Raw genomic sequence first — 20,056 nt, 5'->3', positions numbered from 1 at the left:
TTTTAACAACTCTGCTATCATGTGTATGTTTGTATAGCCGCAACACATTTTTTTTTTCAAAATAAGCACAGTCTTGAGAGTCCCTAGTATGTTTTCAGTCCCTCAGCATCTCCTTTTCAGAAGTGTACAGTCACTATGAAACTCAGACAGTTTGTCATGGGTTGAATAGAGGCAAACATGTCCCACTGCTCAGATTAGACTCTCTTTGACTACTACTAAAATTACCCAGTCTTCGTGATGAGAGAGAGTTCAGCTTTTGTGGGCGTCCTGTCTTCCCAGCTAAGCCACTTTCATTTCAAGACTAAATAACAAATAAGTAAGCTCACAGGATGAGCAAGAGAGTCATAGGTTCATAGACCAAGCTGTGGCAACTGTGGTCTTATGAACACATTGACCTTTGAAGCAAGCAATAAAAGTAAGTGCTGGCTACAGGGCAATTTGCAGTGAAGTTTCCAGTTTCAATGAGAATCAGGAAGTTGGTGACCTGTGTGGCCATGCTGATACAGCCTCAGCCTGTTAGCGCCCTGCCTGTGTGTGTTCATGAGAACAGATATACGTGATGGAGTAGGACCCACAGGATGTGTGAGGTCTTAGTTCCTGACCACACATTTCTATATCTGTTACTCCAGACAAAAGAAATAGTTAGTTCCTTTTTGAAATATTAGTTCTCCATTGGTCTTGGCTGGACTCACATAAGAGACCAAGAATTCTGTTTCTATTTCTAACCTTAAAGTAGTTCTTTCCTCAAGGCAAGGCCTAGTGGTGCTCAAATTCCTGTTTCTATTTTAACATAAAATTTCTCATTGTTTATTACTGACAGGGTTTATTATGCAGCCCAGTTTATCCCAGGGCTCATGTATGAAACACAGACTGCACTCAAACTTAGTTCCTTCTCCTTTTGCTTGCTAAATTCTGGAATACAGGTGTGCATTACCACCCTCACTTTTAACCATTTTTACTGTTATTTTTAATGTATGAAAGGTCTTTCTTTCTGCTTATTCCATCACTTTGAGTGAATTACAGAGACAATAACTTGAGAAGGACAATTGGTCATGTTGGACCCACAGTTAAAAAGCAGAGATCAAGAATGCATGCGTATGCCTAGCTTGTGTTCTTCACTGTCAATCATTTAAGGATATCCTGCTTCTGGAATGGTGCTACTCCTTACATAGTGGGCAGGTCTTCTCACAACAATTAAACTAAACAGAAAAACTTACCCCCATACTTCACCATAGGACAACTCTCTTGGATTTAGAAAAAAATTTCTGTCAGATTCTATTTTTGGATGATTCTAGATCATGGCATGTTAACATTTTCAATTAACATTCACACTAGCAGAAGTACCAAGATAACACTACCTGTAAGCTGCCTAAAATATTCAGAAACAAGTCTCACTACTTTATCCCACTACAACACTCTTGAGAATATCTCTGAAGGACTTTTAGTCAGCATACCATGGATACAGTTCATTTTTGTCACAGCCATGTTATATCCAGAGACCAGCCACTCACAGGTCACCTCCCCATCCCCCAGCTCTTGTGTTCTTTTCACTTCCCTTCTTTTTTTGAAGTTCCCTGTGGCTTTGAAAGTGTTGATGCAGATGTTCCAAGATGGGTCTTTGTCTCTACATAGGGTTTTAGGTCAGTTGTGCTGAAGTGAGTACAAAATGATTCAATTTGTACTTGGAAGACTTTAGATTACAGCCTTCCCTGATCCTGCTGGTTTCTTTTCTTCTAGTTGTTTCTCCTTCCTGCTTCTGTACCACATACATTCCATGACCCACTATGTTTTCTACCCTCCTTATGCTCCTTTCCTCTCTATATCACACCCTCCCTGCAAGTTTCAGGGATCTTCATAAACTATGAGGAATTAAGGATTATATAAGCCAGGGGCTTAGGACAACAGGAGCAAAAAGATGCCTTCTTGAGATGACTGGACCTCGGCATTACAATTTAAAAAAATATTTATTAAGGTCTATTCATTTCCCCTCACTGTGAGGTCCCCTTTTTCCCATGGTCCTTGGGTCATTAGGCCATGATGACAAGGTGATAGAAGCCATGAACAGGGCTTTGTACGGCCTGTGAGCATGAAGGAAACAGCCTTCTGGAACACAGCTTCAGTGAGACAGCTCAGCTTTGTTCCAGAGTAACGGGAACCTTTAGGTTGGGAACAGTGGCTGGGGTATCACCTGATTTGCATTGGGCAGCACCTCCTATCATTCAGCTGGAGCCCCATATCTAGTTGTCATACAGGACAGCATGGTCCCATTGTACAGCTGGAGCTCAATGCCTAATGGGCACCAGGGGAGAGCGCTGTCAGAGAACTGTCAAAGGTCACACTTAAGGTAAGTCAGGCATTTGTAATCAAAGGCAGCTTCCAAGTAAGGTCGGACAGAGAGCAGGTAACCATTTTTTGGGGGAAGGAGTCCTCCATTTTGCTTTGATCTCCAGAGAGCTGTTCAGACATGGTGGGCTGCAACCACCAAGCAACAAGGCCCTCCAATGCTCATGACTTTATAGTTTTGTAACCATAGATACACACACACACACACACACACACACACACACACACACACAAACACACATACACATAAGAGTACATAGTATGACACATATGTATAAAGATGCTATAATGAAACCCAATATTTATAAGCTAGCCCAAATAGCTAATAAAAATTAAAATACAGAAACATAATTTTAAATATAGCTTCCACATATCTAGACATGCAGTATTTATTTTTCTGAATCTGGCTTATTATGGTAAGTAATGATTTCTTGTTGCACCCATTTTGCTGCAAATTTTCTTTTTAGATTTCCTTATGACATCTTGTTGGGAGTACCAAGGTCCTTGGGACCACTGAACATTTGGGAAACCAGGAATGTTAAACATGGAGAATTGTGTTTTCAAAGAAAAAGATGTATCACCTATTTTTCCTACTAGAAGTCTTGGAATTAGAGGAGATTAATAGCTTGGTGATTTGTGCTATCTGCAGGGACAGATCATGTCAATTTCTTACAAGCAGGAGTAGAGGTAACTAATAGTCTAGGGGAATCTCAATGTTAATCTGAATTTCCAGGGCATATCATGCTTCTATAACCAGAACTGCAGATGCTTAATCATCTACATGCACCTTACATTATCTGTATAGCCAGGAGCTCCCCCAGGATCTTCCTACCAGGACCAGAGGTGGCTAATAGCTTAAATGACCTCTATGCTATTTGTTTGACTGAGACCATGCCAGATCCTTCCTTAGACCCTTAAACGAATACAGGTAGTCTATCTCTAGAGCCTATCTTCTTGGAAGAAATGAGATGTACTTTGAGTTGAGTAGTGCTGCTATTATACTTCCTTTTGTGCTGGGGATTATATTACACAAGGAAGCTTCCCCCCTCTAAGTATACTGTTTAAATATGCTTAAAATAAACTGCTTGATGTCAAGCTCCAGAAGTTTGTACCAGCCAAGCCAACAAACCTTCTCGCCTTTGAGGTTTATTTTTGCATTTGCAAGGATCTCTACAGCTGGCAAGCCACATGAGGACCTCAGTCCCCAGAGAAGGTTAGAAAATTTTTCTTTAAATAGAAATCAGGGGTTAATGCAACCTGGATCTCACACCCAGGGGTTCACAACTGTTGGTGAGAGTGGAATTAACATGGGTTCTAATTAGTCCTATGAGACAAATCGTTTTGTAAAATATTCAAGTGTTTGCTAAGATCCAACATAAAAGTACCAAAATATTCATGGCAACAGCTCTGCAACTTTATGCTCTTCATTCATAGGCACTCAATGTATGGAGTGCCTATGAAAGGAGAAATAAAACCACTCTCAATTATTTTATAAGTCAGAGTACAGGAGTATATGCTTGGATCCTCTCAGGAGGAATAAAAGCAAAATAGTGAAAGGAGGCTGGAGAGAGAGAGAGAGAGAGAGAGAGAGAGAGAGAGAGAGAGAGAGAGAGAGAGAGAGAGAGAGAGAAACTGACTGTCTGACTGCTGGACACATCTGGGCAGGCCTCAGAGTGAGGGGAACCAAATGGAGTCTGCAGCTGCTTAGATTCCAGACCAGCACACCCATTCGGGGCTTGTGCTCTAAAGCCATCTGAGTGGAACTCAAATTCCTACTGGTCCTCTGCCTTTTTAGAGGGTCAGGTCTGGCAGATCATGGAGTTTGGAAAGGCATCTGAGGGAACTCCTGAGTTGCAAGGAATAGCCCGAGTGTCTGACACAGCATGAGCTGTGTCTTGATGGTCCCAGAGCTTAGTTTTTTGTTTGTTTGTTTTTCCTTATAATGGGAATAATTCAGTGTGGATCAATCAGTGGTCCCTTCATGGGAAAAAATTAATAGACACAACTTCTATCTAGTTCTTGAACCACTGCAACTAGAACATAAACACCTAAGCTGGTGCTGATTAGAGTTCCTGAGATATTGGTTTGTAGCAGCCCCTTTATACTCTAGGCAGGGTACTCCTCTGCCCCTCTAGTAAGAGGAGGCTCTAGTAATCCAAGGATCTATTGGACAATGCCTATTTTTCCCACACTCCCTGATGCTGACCAATCTATCTTGATGGACAAGCTGTTAAAGGCTTAGTGGACACTGGTGTGGACACCACCATTTTAACCAAGACTGAGGTGAGGCACTTGCTTCCCTCATTGGAAGTTTAAACCCAGCCTGCCCCCATCGGTGGTGTGGGAGGCCAACAAGATTCTAAGATGACCACCCATCTGGTCCATTGGAAGGACCTTGATGGCAACTGGGGATCCATTCACATTATCATTTCCATTGTGCCTAGGAACCTGTCAGGCAGAGATATTTTGGAGGATATGGGTATTGTTCTAATTACAGATGACAGGACCTTTTTGGATGACATCAAGATCCATGAAAAGGTGGGTCCTATGGTCTTTGACTCTGCATGAGATCTGCACCCCCAATTTTAAGGGCCAGTGTCCTTATGAGATCAACCATGATCGAGTCCCCTAGACCCATTCCATTCACTTGGATCTCGGATCAATAAGTATGGGTGGAACAGTGGCCTATAACTGACCCAAGCTGTCAATCCTAAAAGAATTAGTTGCAGAACAGCTAAACTTGGGGCACAGAGAACCATTCACAAGTAAACACAATACTCCTCTATCTGTTATCCCCAAGAGATCATGACATTATTGCCTCCTAGATCTTCATGTAGTTAATGGTAATATGGAAAAAATGGGGTCTATACAGCCAGGCCTCCCCCATCCTACTGATATTCCTCCATCTTACTATATTTTATTTTTTTTTGTTTTTTTGAGATAGAGTTTCTCTGTGTAGTTTTGGTGCTTGTCCTGGATCTTGCTCTGTAGATCAGGCTGGCCTCAAACTCACAGAGATCCACCTGTCTCTTCCTCCTGAGTGCTGGGATTAAAGGTGTGTGCCACCACGCCCCCAGCTATATTTAGTTTTAGATATTAAGGATTGCTTTTTTCAAATTCCTTTGGCATCACAGGACCAAGATCATTTTGCCTTTACTGTGTGGGAACCTAATATACATAAACCAGCTAAGAGATATCAATGGACTGTTTTGCTCCAAGGAATGAAGACTAGCCCCACTATTGACCAGTTATATGTTTCTCAAGCTTTGGTCAATGTCCCCAGGGATGTCCTTTTGGTCCATTATATGGATGGTCTCCTTCTGGCACACCCAGATGAAGCTTACCTGTAAAAGACCGCCAAGGGAGTATAAGAAGATAATTACATCTGATGATGACTCTGTAATCTTAACTCTTGAGATACTGAGGCAGGAAGATCAAAGTTGGAGGCTACCTAGCATGCCCCTGTTTCAAAACAGCAAAGAGACAGACAGGCAAATATTTCTCTCACAGTCCACTCAGGAAAATGCAAAAGAGAATGTATGAGGTACTGTAATAGTTGGGTTTTGTTCAATTTGATACAAGCTAGTCTTTTGTGAAGCAAGAGTCTCAATTGAGAAAATTCATGCACATGATTAGCCTATAGGCAAGTCTGTTGGGCATTTTCTTGATTCATGGTTGATGTAGAAACGCCTAGACCACTGTGGATGGTGCTACTCCTTGGCAGGCCATCCTAAATTGTATAAGAAAGTAGACTGAACAAGGCATGAGGAACAATCCAATATGACATGAATCTCCATGGCGTCTGCTTCATGTCCAGCCAACAGTTGCTTGCCTTTGCTTCCTTCACTGGATTTTGTACTGGATTGTTTAAGATATGTAAACCAAATAAACCCTTTACCCCAATTACCTTTTATTAATGGGGTTTTATTACATCAATATAAAACAATTCAATAACTAGTAGTGTGTACATAGATTGTGTGACTCTTTCTGGGGGCGGGGATATGAGCCTGTTGATTCTTCTGCCCCTTCAACCTTCCCCCCAAATGACCCTCCATTTCCTTCTCCAACAAGGCAAGGCCTCCCATGTGGGCCTTATCATATACTGTTCTATGTACACCAAATACTGTTTGTCAAAGTATTCTCTCACCAGGGGTACCTACATATTTCTTTAATATTTTGTTACAGACTTCTCTACTCAAAAACATTTTCTAGGATGTAATGGAGGTAAGAAATCTCCTCCTTCTCACATTTTCATTGCGTGCTTTTGAAAATTTAGTTCCTCTGTATTGAAACCTTGCCTTTTGGAAGAGAACTCATTAAGACTCAGGAAGTAAACAATATCACACAAATCTCAGGAAAATCCTGAAACATACAAGATCAGTCAAGGCTCCTCCCCAAGATACTATGAGCAATAACAATAACTGAAGAGAGGAGATTTTCCAATTAACCAAGTTGCCAGCAACTCTTTTAGGTAGCTCCAGAGATACAGCTTTCATGAGTCAGCACCCATGCTGGCATGGGCTTTTTGAGATGCAGCCACCTTTGAGTCACCCATGCTCCAATAATTATCCAGGCATCTATGATCCTAATAAACTCATTATTTCAGTGAAATAGACCTGAGTGGATCAGTCTTGACCTGTCATTGGTGCCATACCTGAGATCAACAGGTCAGTAGGAATGGTAGAAAGTCTTGAGGGGCCCTCTGCTAATGTGATTGGGATCCATTCCTAGTGCATGAGCTGGCTTTTGGAGCCCACTACCTATGGTGGGACACCTTGCACAGCCTTGATGCAGGGGGAGGGGCTTGGACCTACCTCTACTGAGTGTACCAGGCTCTGCTGACTCTCCATGGGAGGCCTTGCCTTGGAGATGGGGGGTCATTTGGGAGGAAGGGTGGAGGGGCAGAAGAAGGGAAGAGAGGGGTATCTGTGATTGGTAGGTAAAATGAATAAAAAATTCCTTAATAAAAAAGAATACCTGAATGAAAAAAAATAGAGGAATACTTTGTATGATCAAAATACATATACATATAAGAAATTGTCATGAGACAAAATATATTGCATAACATTATTACATGTTAGAAATATATACTAAGAAAAATGAGCTTCTTATTAATTTAGAGTTGTGAAATACTTATCATGGTTACAGCTTTAAGTAGGTTTAAAATTTATAGCTAATCAGGTTGTAGAGGTCTGCCAGAGTGAAGTGAAATAGAGACCCATGGACCAAGCATAGAGGTTAGTTTCTGTTGAGTGGGTAGTGAGGACCATAACATCTGTGAGTAAAGGAAAGCCACTTTGAGAACCATATAAGAATCACGAAGGAAGTTCCAAAGTTAGAGACCTCTGTCTTCAGATTCCAGCTGTTGTTTCACCGCATCTATCAGTCCTTGTTTGAAAAAGGGCTGTGGTCTCCACAGAAGACTTCCTCAGATCTTGGAGAACTCATGGAGTACAAACAATCTTTGATCTTAGTTTATCATTTCCTGACTTCCATGTATATGCTGGGGTCTGTGGAAAATTCCTTGGGACTCTGGGAATTAGAAGTGGTAAATTTTTGTTTGAAGATCATCTGATCAAATTCTAAGTATGCCACCTCCTGCACTTCTTGTCTTTCAGGATCCTAGAAAGAGATAAATGTCAAGTGATGTTGTGTACACACAATCTTGCAGAGAATGAAGCAATATTAGATTGTATGGAAGAGGGCAGACTTAGGAGGACCTACCTGTCTGTTCAGTGTTGTTCTCACTTCAGAGTCTTGATCCATGATGGCTGCATTTTAGGAGACAGAAGTAATCAAGCACATGTAATAAAGTACTTCTGAACTCTCATTTCAAATTCAAATTACTAGTGAGAGATATGGTGAAACCCAAGGTTGCTCATTTGCAGCAAATTAGAAACAGATGTTCTGCTGCTCTATTTTGACAGCCCTGCCCTACAAATGCTTTACCTTAGTAATTATTTCTTCTGCACATTCTCTCTCCCGTTCCCCCTCTGTCTGTGTCTTATAAAACATTTTTCTGGATATTAGTGCATGCTTTGGATGTGAAGATGCAGAAGGTGCAGTGAGGAATTAGTCAGTGGTCTGAGAGCTGAGGGGAAGAACAAGGGCTCTGGTTCCTCTCTAGAAAGCCCTGCCTCAGTTTCTCTGTCTTAGTCCAAGTGTCCTTTTGTAAGTAAAGAATACACACCTGTATTTCTCTGGTCTTGTTTTCTCAGATGACACTCACTGGCTTGTTTTTGAGACTTACTCTTTTTGGCAGAGCAACAAGAATAAAAGAGGATGATGAGGAAGACAAGGATCATGGTCACTGACAGTCCAATCAGAATATGCAGGTTGCTGTGGTTATCTGGAGGAAGATGTGAACCCAATAAGAGGCAAATCTTAGGATCTCCATTTTGATAGATTGCATAATATTTACTGATTGATAGATAATTAACATAATTTTTTTTCAGGCAAGAGACTTGAGGAAAACTTCATGAATAATATACTGTTCAATGAAAATAGTATTAAGCTGACTCCTAATGGCTTATCATTATGCCCATATGTTAATGCATTTTTGTTTGGTTTTTCAAGACAGGGTTTCTCTATGCAGCTTTGGCCTCTTTCCTGGAACTCACTCTGTAGCCCAGGCTGACCTCGAACTCACAGAGATCTGCCTGCCTCTGCCTCCCGCGTGCTGGGATTAAAGACACGCACCACTACCGCCCCGCTCCCATTAATGCATTTTCAACTCTCAACAGTGAAGTCTATGTTTGTTATAGATGGTGATTATTTCAGATACCCACAACTTGGAAAGCTGTGGAGAATATGAGACTGTAGAAATCTTGCCCCTAAATCAGATGTTTATATCTCATATCCTTCTCCAGTTGTTCAGCATCACTGTGAAAGAGATGACAGAAGAGATAATTATAGGGAAACTGTCTCTGTACACTGCAGGGCAGTTGAATATATGAAGTGAAGAAGAGGTTGTCATAGCATGCCCAAGAGTGGTGCAAGATCAAACAAGACAAAATCCCAGCATGAAGAGTGGAGGTAGATGTGAAGTTCCACCCCTAGTCAAGGGGATATATGCAAGTGGTAACTGTTGGGGACACGAGTGTCAACTTCCAGGGTGTTGTTACTAGTAAGTTGACCACGCTCCAGCAGATGTTTACACATCCAAAAATATATGAACACTCTGCCAGTGGCAGTAATCTGTAGGACACCGGGTAAAGGTCTGTATTCAGGCTCTTAATCTGAGATTGAGACCACTGCTTACTTAATTTGTTTAGCAACTTCTACATTGACAACACATTTGAAACAGACAACAAATTCTCCCAAAGGGAAAAAAGAAATCAAGTCTATTCTTCCACAGATAATATTTTAAAAAAGTCTTCCCTTCTGCTCACTTGCTTCCTATGGCATGACCCATCACTCCCTCTCCAGGGGACACAGAACTAGAACGGCCCCTTTTTTCTTGGTAAGACAGCAAAATATATTCTCCTTTTCACTTGTAGGAGGCCTCAGGTGCAGTCCCCATGCTGCTCCTAAGACTTTTGATGTTGTAGAGTTTAAGAATCAGAGGGGATATGATGTTAAGACTACAGAGCTGGAAGAGAGCTGAGCCAAAACATGAATGCAAGAGTCTTTGGTCCCTAAGTTTCCAAAATAGAGGAGAGGAATCAATTACTCACAAGTTTTGGAGTCCAGTTCTGTGCACAAAGTGCAGTTTCTTGATGAGTTTACTAGGGAAGAGGACAGGAGAGGGAGAAAGTTCATCAGGAGGCTGTCTGCTTTCCACTTATGGAAAGTCCTATGAATTTGCACAGTAACCAGAACCCACTACACCTCTTAGTGCTGACCCTTTAGAATGATAGGATGAATTCTGTGGTTTGACTTGGGGGACAGACTCTCTCCTTGGATTTCAAATTGTGATGAATCAATAGGAATACTGCGGAGAGATTTATGTGAGTGAGAGCTCAGGAGGGCTGCTCCTTCTTTGATCTGCCCAAACTGACTGCAAGATTACACCTAATGAGTCTTTCCTGACCTTTTTCTAATTCTCCATGGATACACACACATCTCAGTGTGGCTGGCCAAGCAAGATAAGGATTGTTTGGGAGGCTCCTTGTTGATTATTTTGTAATCTGATATCCAATGAAATATTTTTAAATGAAATATAATTATCTCTCTCTGCCCCTCCTTTGTCTCCAGCCTTCGCCACATAATCTTTTGCTAAGATTTCTACATACTCCCTTAAGTTGATAGCCCCTTTGCCTTTGATTAGTATTGTTACATGTATACACACACACACACACCACACACACACACACATATCTTACTGAGACCAGTGTTTTAATATATATGTTATATTTGTATGTATATTACAAAAGGACTCCCAGCAACCCTTTTCTGTAGTAGCCTATGATACTTTCTCTCCATCATCATTTGAATGGTTCCCAGACGTGGTTTTAGTATTTCATTAGTCACAAGATATGAGATCTCTATATTAGGCTTTCTTACCTGTGACAGGAAAGTACCATGGGTCACTTGGGGATGACCACACATGGGAAGAGTTACTGAAAGAGCCATAGCATCTATAGTTCCCTGTCTGGATTACAGGACCAAGAAGGAAGTTGGCCTGGAATGTCCCACTGTGGCTCTGCATTGCAGGCAGCCCGTGCCCCTGAGGCACTCCTTCCCTGGACAGATGGAACATGTCAAACTGATGGTCAGAGATGCAGGACAAGGTCACATTCTCTCCTGACATCACCACAGGGCCCATCAGGGCTGACAGAGAAGGTTTCTTGTACAAACCTGGAAGAAAAGAGGCAGATACAGTTAGAGTGGAAGCTCCTTGCCAGGGTTCGTTCCCTCCTCATTTCTGTCTCCTCCTTCCTAGTCTGTGATCTCTCTCTCTCTCTCTCTCTCTCTCTCTCTCTCTCTCTCTCTCTCTCTCTCTCTCTCTCTCTCCCCTCCACCTTTACCTTCCTTCTTTCTACTCCACCATCTCTTCCCCTGTGGTGACATGTTGTTTGTAATCTGGGAAATAAAGCTTGCCCGAAGATCAGAGGACAGAGCTAGCCACAGAGTAAGCCACAGAGGTTCAGGCGGTGGTGGCACACACCTTTGATACTAGCACTTGTGAGGCAGAGGCAGAGATTGATCTGGATCTCTGTGAGTTCAAGGCCACAATGGCCTCACGAGATTAATCCAGTCTAAAAGAGAAACAGAGCTAGACAGCGGTGGCACACACCTTTGATTCCAGCACTTGGGATCACATACCTTTAATCCCAGCACTAGGAAGGTTGAGACAGAAAGTGATATGGCTGAGCAGAGAAAGGAACATAAGGCTGGAGGAGACAGGAACTCAGGCACTTTCAGGCTGAGGAGTTGGTGGGGTAAGAGATGGTGGCTATGGCTGTTCTGCTTCTCTGAAATTTCAGCTTTCATCCTGATATCTAGCTCTGGGTTTTATTAAAAGATCAATTAGGATTCGTGTAACATTCCCCTCTCCCCCTTTCCTCCTACATTATTTTACTGAGTCTCTGACTTCAATCCTGTAACCACACATTGTACCCCAGTTTTTGCTTTTTACTGGTTTATGCCTCTATATGAATAGGTTCATACCATCTGTCTTTTTAATTTTGTTTCATTAACATATATTAATTTTATGTAGCAGTTGAATTTATTATGAAATATTCACTTGTATATATGATGTATTAGTATATTTGTTTTCATTAAAAACTTGAATTTAAAATATAATTGAATAACTTCATGCCCTCTTTTTCTTCAAGTACTGTTCCTTATATATTTATCTATGTAATCTTGATCATAATTATGCTGTTATTCTCTTTTGTCCATGAACTTCCCCTGATTCCATTCCTTCTACAATTGTTCTATTTTGTCCTTTCAGTTTTTCCAAATGTTTTGTCAATCAATTCTTTTAATTAGAGGCACTTGTTATTTTTAATTAGAATGCAGTGTAATGAACTTCATTAAGACATCCTCATACAGTTCTTCCTGGTTCCCTCACTTGTACCACCTTTGCTGGTCCTTTCCTCCTTATTTCCTCTTCCATGGCATGTGTATTCCACCTCTTTCCTCATTTGTCCTTGTAAATCTCCTCCTCCCTCATGGTTAGTTTCCAGTTTCATAACCTATAGCTCCTTCATCCTATGTATGCTGATAATCCAGAATCTGAGTTCATTCTAAGTTATTCAAATCCGATCTTGTCTCTTTTTACATTCCCATATTAATCAATCTCTCTTTCATAGACTGTTCTATGCATGCGTTTGTTCCCCTTGAGCAGGGGCCATGATGGTCTCCCCTCTCTTGTTCCTCTTAGTGTGTGTACTATTAGAGTGACCTTTCATCTGCCTCTCTAGCTGTATGTTAAAAAATCCAATATCCCCCATTATTTCTCCATTTCTACTTTCAAATTTTCTATTCAAGATTAAGTCTTTTTGCAGGTTTCCTCTTCCATCACATGTTATGCCATTATTTCCTCAGCCATTTCTATCTCTCAGTCCCTCTGTCTGACTTACTGTATGTATATACTTCCATGTTTCTGTTTTAGTTGTATCAGCTTATCCCAGGGGTCACCCCTGCAGCATTTATCAGCCATCCTGGAATGTCTGAATAATTGAAACATGGACAGAAAACAGTTTGGAGATGTAGAAAACAGACAGCGATTGGAGGTCTACTCAATTTCCTAAGGTAATGCTTTTCTAGGATGAATAATCAGTCAACCACAAGAAAGGAAGAATGTTAGTCAACATAAAAATTCTAGGTATGTCATCTGTACCAAGGCCTCAGGACAAATGAAGAGCCAGACCTACCCAACACATAAACTCAAGTCAGACAAATGATGTGTCTAGGTCTTCTGACAGATGTCTTATGGAGGTAGAAGGTGAACAAAATCTGAACTGTTGAGGCCTTTGAACATTAGTAGAACGACAACATTGTCTCTGATTCATATGAAGCTCACCAAGTTGCCCCTTTCTCTTTACCTCTAGTTATGACTCCCTTGACCGCTCTGTATCTGTGCTATATGATATAACAAATGTTCTCTTATTGTGTCCCCATTTTATTTGTTTATGTCAGTAATATTCTCACCAAGGCTGCCTTTCTCTACATTTCCCATGCTCATCTTCTAGGTGACCTCCCAGGACTTCTAGCATATAAAATTACTACTTTGTATTGCAGAGAGGATGAGCAGCAGGTAACACTCACTTACCTGTGATCTTTATGTCAACAGGGTCACTGAATTCGGACCACTCATATGGTGTGTGATTGTAAGAACCATAACATGTGTAAGTCCCAGCATGGTCAGGTGTCACAGGGCCTATTGAGAAGTTTGCTTGGGATCTCCCAAGATGAGATTCTGCAGAAAGCTCAAAAGAAGCCTTTATTATTTTCTTTCTATGTGAAGTCAAAATGAAGGTTTCAAACATAATCTCTGAATGACACTCCAGGGTCACCTTCTCTCCTGCTTTTACCAGGGAAGTTGGTAGGGCCAACAAGAAAGGCTTCCTGTAGATTCCTAGGAATAAGGAGATTGTGAGTATGAACCTGATGCCAGTCTATGAATCCAAGAAAATCTATGTTTCCCCCCCTTACCCTGTTCTTCCTGTCAGTGTCCCAGAGTCCTGTCTCTGTTTATGTTGACTTTGTACACAGACTCCTCCATCATTCTCTGGACATTTACCACTTCTGTGACTCTAGTACCAGCACAATTATTCCCCAATGGCTTGTTGTGAGAATGTATCTGCTGATACTGTCCACCACAGTTCCTGTTGTTCTGTTCTTAGTTTGAAGAATTCTGGAAACTTGGCAAGCTTTATGTCATGCTCCATCATGAGACCTTTTAATACTACTTTGGACCAAGTGTACTAATTGGCAAGATAAGGGAATGTGTAGTGAAGGTAGATATATCAGGGCAACTCTTCTAGCCTTCTCTATTATTCAAAGTTCTATAAGGCATTCCAGATCTACCATCATGAGCATTGTTTCCTCCATGTTGATGCATTACCAACTGGGTTTTATTGCTCTCTGCTCATCCCTGCCAAGTTTTTAATTTTCCCTTGATGTGAATTCCTGTATTAGTTTCCAATCACTACCATAACAAATGATATTCTTAAAAAGAACACAAGTGTTGTGAAGATCAGAATTCTGAAACAAGCCCAAACAGAATAAATCAGTTATCTAGAGGGATACGTTACTGCTGGTATCAGTAGGGAAGCATCCATTACTTTTTCCCTCCCAGTTTCTAAGGTCTCAGGCATCCTTAGCACTTGGACCCGTTCTCCACTGTCAGAAGTAGCAGTAGGGCATCTCCCTCATGATACTTTGTTCTGCCTACAACTGCATTTTCCTTATTTGTTATATGAGCCATTGTGGTTCTACAGAGTCAGGATAATTCAGGACATTTTCCCATTCTGCTGTCGACTCGTTAATGTCTGAATTCCATCTTCAAGCTCAATTTATCCATGACACCAAACTCCTTAACACTGCCTTAACACTCACGAAGGCTTAGGCACAAGAAAGTGCATGTCCTTGGGTTTATGTTATGTCCACCATAGGACCCATTTCCATGTGTTGAAAATTCCTTTATAATGCTGAGACTCTGACTAAAACTTGTTCTGAAAATTCAAGCATGAGGAGCTTTGGGGAAATGGAATTACACTCCAATTATGATCTCTGACCTGATATTATGATCTCTATGGGGTCACTGTGTAATGACAGTTCATTAGGGTACTGATTGTAATTATAGCATCTGTAGGTTCCTCCAAATTCCGGTGTCACTGGACCCAAGAGAAGGGTTTTGTAGAATTTTCTGTCATGAAACTGAGGGATAGGAGGTCCACGTTCTTTGTACAGCTTGAACATGGAAGACTCCTTATGATAGTCACATTTAAGATCCACATACTGTCCCAGTGTAACAACATGGCTTGGCCAAGCAGACAGTGAAGGCTTCTCATGAATTCCTGCAGAAAGATACACAGAAAAAATATTTAATCATCCCCCTTTATTCCTGAGTGCTGAGTGTCAATGTTCACTTCTTCGGGGTCATTTATACAACCATTTTCTCTGAACTGAAGCATCCCTGTTTCAATGTGAGAGGTAGAAATGATCAGGGGATACAGGAGGTCAACAAACATCATATATATTGGAAAGCTGAAACTTGCAAGATTCATCAGCTTTTCCAGTTCTGTAGAAAAAGTAAGCTATAGTACCTGCTGAATCCTAAGTGGATATATTTAACACCTGTTTATCTCCCTGCAAGTTGTGCAGAGAGCTCCCTAGTTTTGGCTTTCTTGATAATCACCTACATGAGGTGTGCTTTCAGTAATGCTTTTGAGTCAACCTTTGCTTCTGCTAATAACCCCTCATCCACACTGCTATTATCTCATTTAACGCATAAATTCACCTATTTAAACTTTGATGCAATCAGCTTGGTTTGTTATGGGCTTCATTTATGGGGTGAGCAGATTTTCATGTGTTATATGTTCCCAAAAATAGTCTCAAACACAATAGGGTCATTTTCATGTAATGAGTGTCCCCCAACTACCACATATCTATGGTTTATCTTTCTATGCTAAGATATGTTAACTGATAATGTAGAGTAAGTGTTAAATAACAAAGTATATTTGGTCATGAAAAAATTGTAATTTAAAAATAAATTACATTAGATGCTAGAGTAAAAGCTTTATTTGTAAAATAACAGAAGGAAATTGTGGTCACTAAGACAGCAGAAAAGGAATGCTCTTGATTCACCCTCACTGACTCTAGAAGTCCAACAATACTAAGATTAGAATTACATTGTGATTATTCCAGACCTCAGGGGTGAGGATGAGCTGTCCCATATGACCACAGAATTGAGAAAATCCACAACATAAGAGAGGAAAACAGCCTTTGAACTACTCTGTCCCTTCTGTACTCTTGTACAGAGCTTCATTCACAGAGGTCAAACTGGTTCACGTTTTCACACCAAGAGTGATAAGTTAGAGCAGACATACTGTTTCTCCACCATTTAAGACCCCTCACACATACGTGGAACATTGAGAGTCTAGCATTGCTCTGCCACTTGGGCCACTTGCTTGCTCATTTTCCTACACTGAAAGTGATGTTAGAGGCAGACATATAGTTTCTCCACCATCTCAAGACTCCTTGCATGTGGAACATTGAGAGTATACAATTGGCCTGTCACTTAGATCACATAGTGATGAAAAGGGTTTGGACTCACGATTGACAGCCCATGAATCTTGGTCTATGTTTTGTATTCACATAGTGGATGTTCCTAATGAAAGAGACAATAACAAAACACCACAGTAAAGACAATTTGGACTCCAGATAATGAGGGCATCTTGCAACACTGTCCTGGCAGAGGGGATTATGGACCCAGTGAGAAACTGTCCCTGATTATGGAGTGTGGTCAGTGATCTTACTGAACCAGAAGCCCAGGTGACAACAATATCTGATCTCAAAACAGAGGATGCAAGCTAGTCAAACAACAGAAATTGACATCAAGGTCATCCAGTTCAGAATTGTAACCAATTTGTCCAACTTCTTTCTCAGGCTAGACTAAGTAGTAAAGGTCTATTTACAACCAAAGAACTTCTGCATGTGCAGAGGAGGTGATTCTCTTCACTATGCAGGTGTGTTTGTGTCAGAACTTAAGCATGGAAATCCGAGAAGTCAAACCTGACAGAGAACAATGGTGAGACGTTGGAAGTAAACACAGAGGAAAGGAAGGCCTATGAAGCCCACAATAAATAATTCACAGTAGTATTTTTAATGAAGTGATAGAATTATAAGAAACTATGAATAAATATTTGGAGCTATGATCCCCAATGAGAGAATAAGTGGCACTTTTTTTCTGGGTCGAGGTTATCTCAGCTAAATATTTTATAGTTTCATTTATTTTCCTGAAAATTTCATGGTTTCATTGTTTTTCATCAATATATCTGTGACACATTTTTATCATCCATTCATCAGCTGAAAGACATTCAGGTTGTTTCCTTGTCCTAGCTATTGAAAATAGAGCAGCAAAGAACATGACATGGAATGCATCCATGGCATAAGATGTCAAGTTCTTGTGATATATTCCAATGGCTAGGAATGATGCAAATATAGTACTCATTTATGAAAGTCTCAAGAAATTAAATTTAAATGGCAAAATCTTTTATAAACTAAAAAGACACTTGTGGCATAGTATAATAAATAAATAAATAAATAAGTAAATGCAAAATTTTAAAAAGTTAATAGAATGTTTCAATAGTATATTGATACAATAGGAGAATGAATGTGCTTAGATCAAGCATTATGTAATCTAATGAGTAAATACAAAAACTGAATTAAAATTCAATGAAGAAGAATGACAGGATTTTTTAAATACCATCCCAATACCAAATTACCAGTCATAAAAATTCAAGAAAAGGTAAAGGAATATAGAGGTTTTCTTGGGTATAGGGGGTTAGAACTAGGATGAGTTTAGGCAGGGGGTGAATATAATTAATACATTGTGTGAAATTCAATAAAACATTAACAAAAAGACAGAAATAAGAGAGCTAATAAAAATAAAGAAAAAAATCATAGAGAAAAGTTTAGTACGTTGTTGAAACTTGGAATAAAATGAACATGGTCAAGTCCAAGAAGTTCAAGAGACACAAAAGAAATCCAACCCAAATAATCACAATCGCAGAGCACATTATTTTCACATGAGATCCTGAAATCAGAATGATAAAAGAAGCAAAGAACACACGAGGTACTTTCAACACACCTAATGGTATACAACTGAGCAAAGATTTCTGGGCCCAAGTGACCCGGATGATTTATTCGATGAGGTGAGTAGAAAAAAGAAAAACCTGCCTATAAATGTCAGCAACTCTGTGCTTTAGAAATAGACATAATGAATTTCTCAGAAAAAGATTAGGAGATAGAGTTCATCACCACAAGCACAGGAAATTCTGTGGAGTTCTTCAAACTAAATGTAAAGGCTGCTAATGAGTTGCATGAAAACATCTTTATGTGGAAAATGTAAAAGATTCTCACTGAAATCAAGCCAAACTAAGAAGATGCAATAGTGTGCCAGTGGTGCACAGATTCTATCTGTAGCATAGATGTGTGTAGATAAAAATAACAACTTCAATGGTTGTCAAGTGACTCACATATTTAAAAAGTCATAAATTATTACATCAAATTTCAAAATATGTGGAGGTGGTCATTTCAGAGCATGGCAAGGGGGAAGATTATTTTAATTAAAGATGTTGATTATCTGCCAAGTGTAATAGCCCACTGTTTTAATCATAGCAGTTGGGAGGCACAGGCAGGCAAATATCTGAATTCATGGGCAGCCTAGTGTAAAAAGTGACTTCTTGTATAGTTAGAGTTATAGAGAAAACCTGTCTTGAAAAACCAAAAAAATTTAATTGATCAAAGCTGATGCCTGACTCTGCCAGGGACAGTGCCAGAGAGTATCTGGGAGAGACCTGAGAGACTGGTTCCTTGGATCCTAACTCAGAAGTTCAGAAGACTCACCAAGGAGTCACTCACAGAAGCCACCGGTCAACACCCTGTGATATGTGCTCTCATGTTAGAATGAAAGCTATGTATTGGGATGGGTAGTATCTCAAAGTTTTAAGGATGGACCCACCTGCTTCTGTCAATGTCCTCAGGATTAGGAAGAAGCCTGCAAAGAAAAAGTCATGCTGGATGATCCATCTCCTTCCAATAGCATAGCCGTATGACCCTCCCCTTTCCTGTTGGGTCTCTGTAGAGTAGAATCAGAGTTCACTTAGTTAAGATGAACTCAGGAACTGAAATCCAGCATGGAAGTCAGTGTTTCTGCTGAGGATGGATCCAGCTTCCCAGGATGACATTTGCACTCTGGTATTCAACACCCTTCATTCCCCGGAGGACTCACCAGTACACACAAGGTTTGGGAGTAGAGACAGCATGGTGTTGCTTCAGCTGAGAAGAGGTAGAGCCAGAATAAAACTTACAGGATGTTGTGAGAGGCTCAAAGCATCTACCTGACCACAGCACGGAAAGCTGACCAATAGAGCACATCCGCTGTCACTCCCACGTTTATTGATTTTTTTTCCACATAGAGTTTTTCTGTAGCCCTGTTTATCCTGGAACTCACTTTGTAGACCACGCTGGCTTTGAACTCAAAGTGCACCTCAATCCCATCCCATGTGCCTGGATTAAAGGTGCATGTTGCCATATGAGGCTTTGCAAATGCTCCCCCTTTACCATGGCCTTGGAGGATCACAGCTTCTTGGAATTCTTCAGAGTTCAGCTCTTCAGCCACAGCATTCACCATGACTACAACTGAGTTGTATCCTGGACCCAACACTTTTTATTTCAAATAATCAAATTTGATTATGATTCCAAAGGTTTGCATATTGTAACTTTTTACATCTGAGGCTCAATTTCTCCTCTGGTTTTCTGTGCAACATGTCCAATGAGTAGTATTCATGTTGTAACAGTAATCCTAATGTGTCAATCAAAATGACCATACTTATAGTAATCCAGTGTCAGGTTATAATTATTCAATTTTTTACTTGATTTTGTCAATTTTTAGAATAATAAAATTCCACACATTTTTAAAATTCAAAGAAATAAACCAAGTATATTTTTTTAACTGATTTTTTTTAAGATTCACATTCTATAAAAATTTCATTTTAAAGTATGTGTGAATACACACATGTCTGTGTGAGTATGT

General features: G+C 40.3%; 1 protein-coding gene across 1 annotated transcript; it reads right to left on the bottom strand.

Moving 5' to 3' along the window:
* Positions 1-6,427: 6,427 nt before the first annotated feature.
* On the bottom strand, positions 6,428-19,654 carry LOC143271866 (killer cell immunoglobulin-like receptor 3DL1). Its single transcript, XM_076564352.1, has 9 exons — positions 19,585-19,654; positions 15,033-15,314; positions 13,565-13,870; positions 10,856-11,142; positions 10,595-10,602; positions 10,020-10,057; positions 8,567-8,692; positions 8,068-8,114; positions 6,428-7,965 (listed from the first exon to the last, which is right to left on the bottom strand). Exons 1-9 carry the CDS (start codon positions 19,652-19,654, stop codon positions 7,822-7,824), a joined length of 1,308 nt encoding a protein of 435 aa, XP_076420467.1. The 3' UTR covers positions 6,428-7,821.
* Between the last annotated feature and the right edge of the window lie 402 nt (positions 19,655-20,056).

This window comes from Peromyscus maniculatus, chromosome 1 (genome assembly GCF_049852395.1).
Source record: "Peromyscus maniculatus bairdii isolate BWxNUB_F1_BW_parent chromosome 1, HU_Pman_BW_mat_3.1, whole genome shotgun sequence".
Classification (NCBI taxonomy): Eukaryota; Metazoa; Chordata; class Mammalia; order Rodentia; family Cricetidae; genus Peromyscus; species Peromyscus maniculatus.
This window is presented reverse-complemented; position numbering and strand designations above follow the sequence as displayed.

Bases quoted from the DNA above. Each gene is read 5' to 3' on its own strand.
- LOC143271866 (XM_076564352.1), bottom strand. From the start codon at position 19,654: ATGGTGAATGCTGTGGCTGAAGAGCTGAACTCTGAAGAATTCCAAGAA. The intron at 11,143-13,564 runs GTAAGTGAGTGT...CTTTTCTTCCAG, and splicing joins TGTTGACATAAAGATCACAG to GTTTGTACAAGAAACCTTCT. The intron at 7,966-8,067 runs GTAGGTCCTCCT...ATCTCTTTCTAG, and splicing joins GAACAACACTGAACAGACAG to GATCCTGAAAGACAAGAAGT.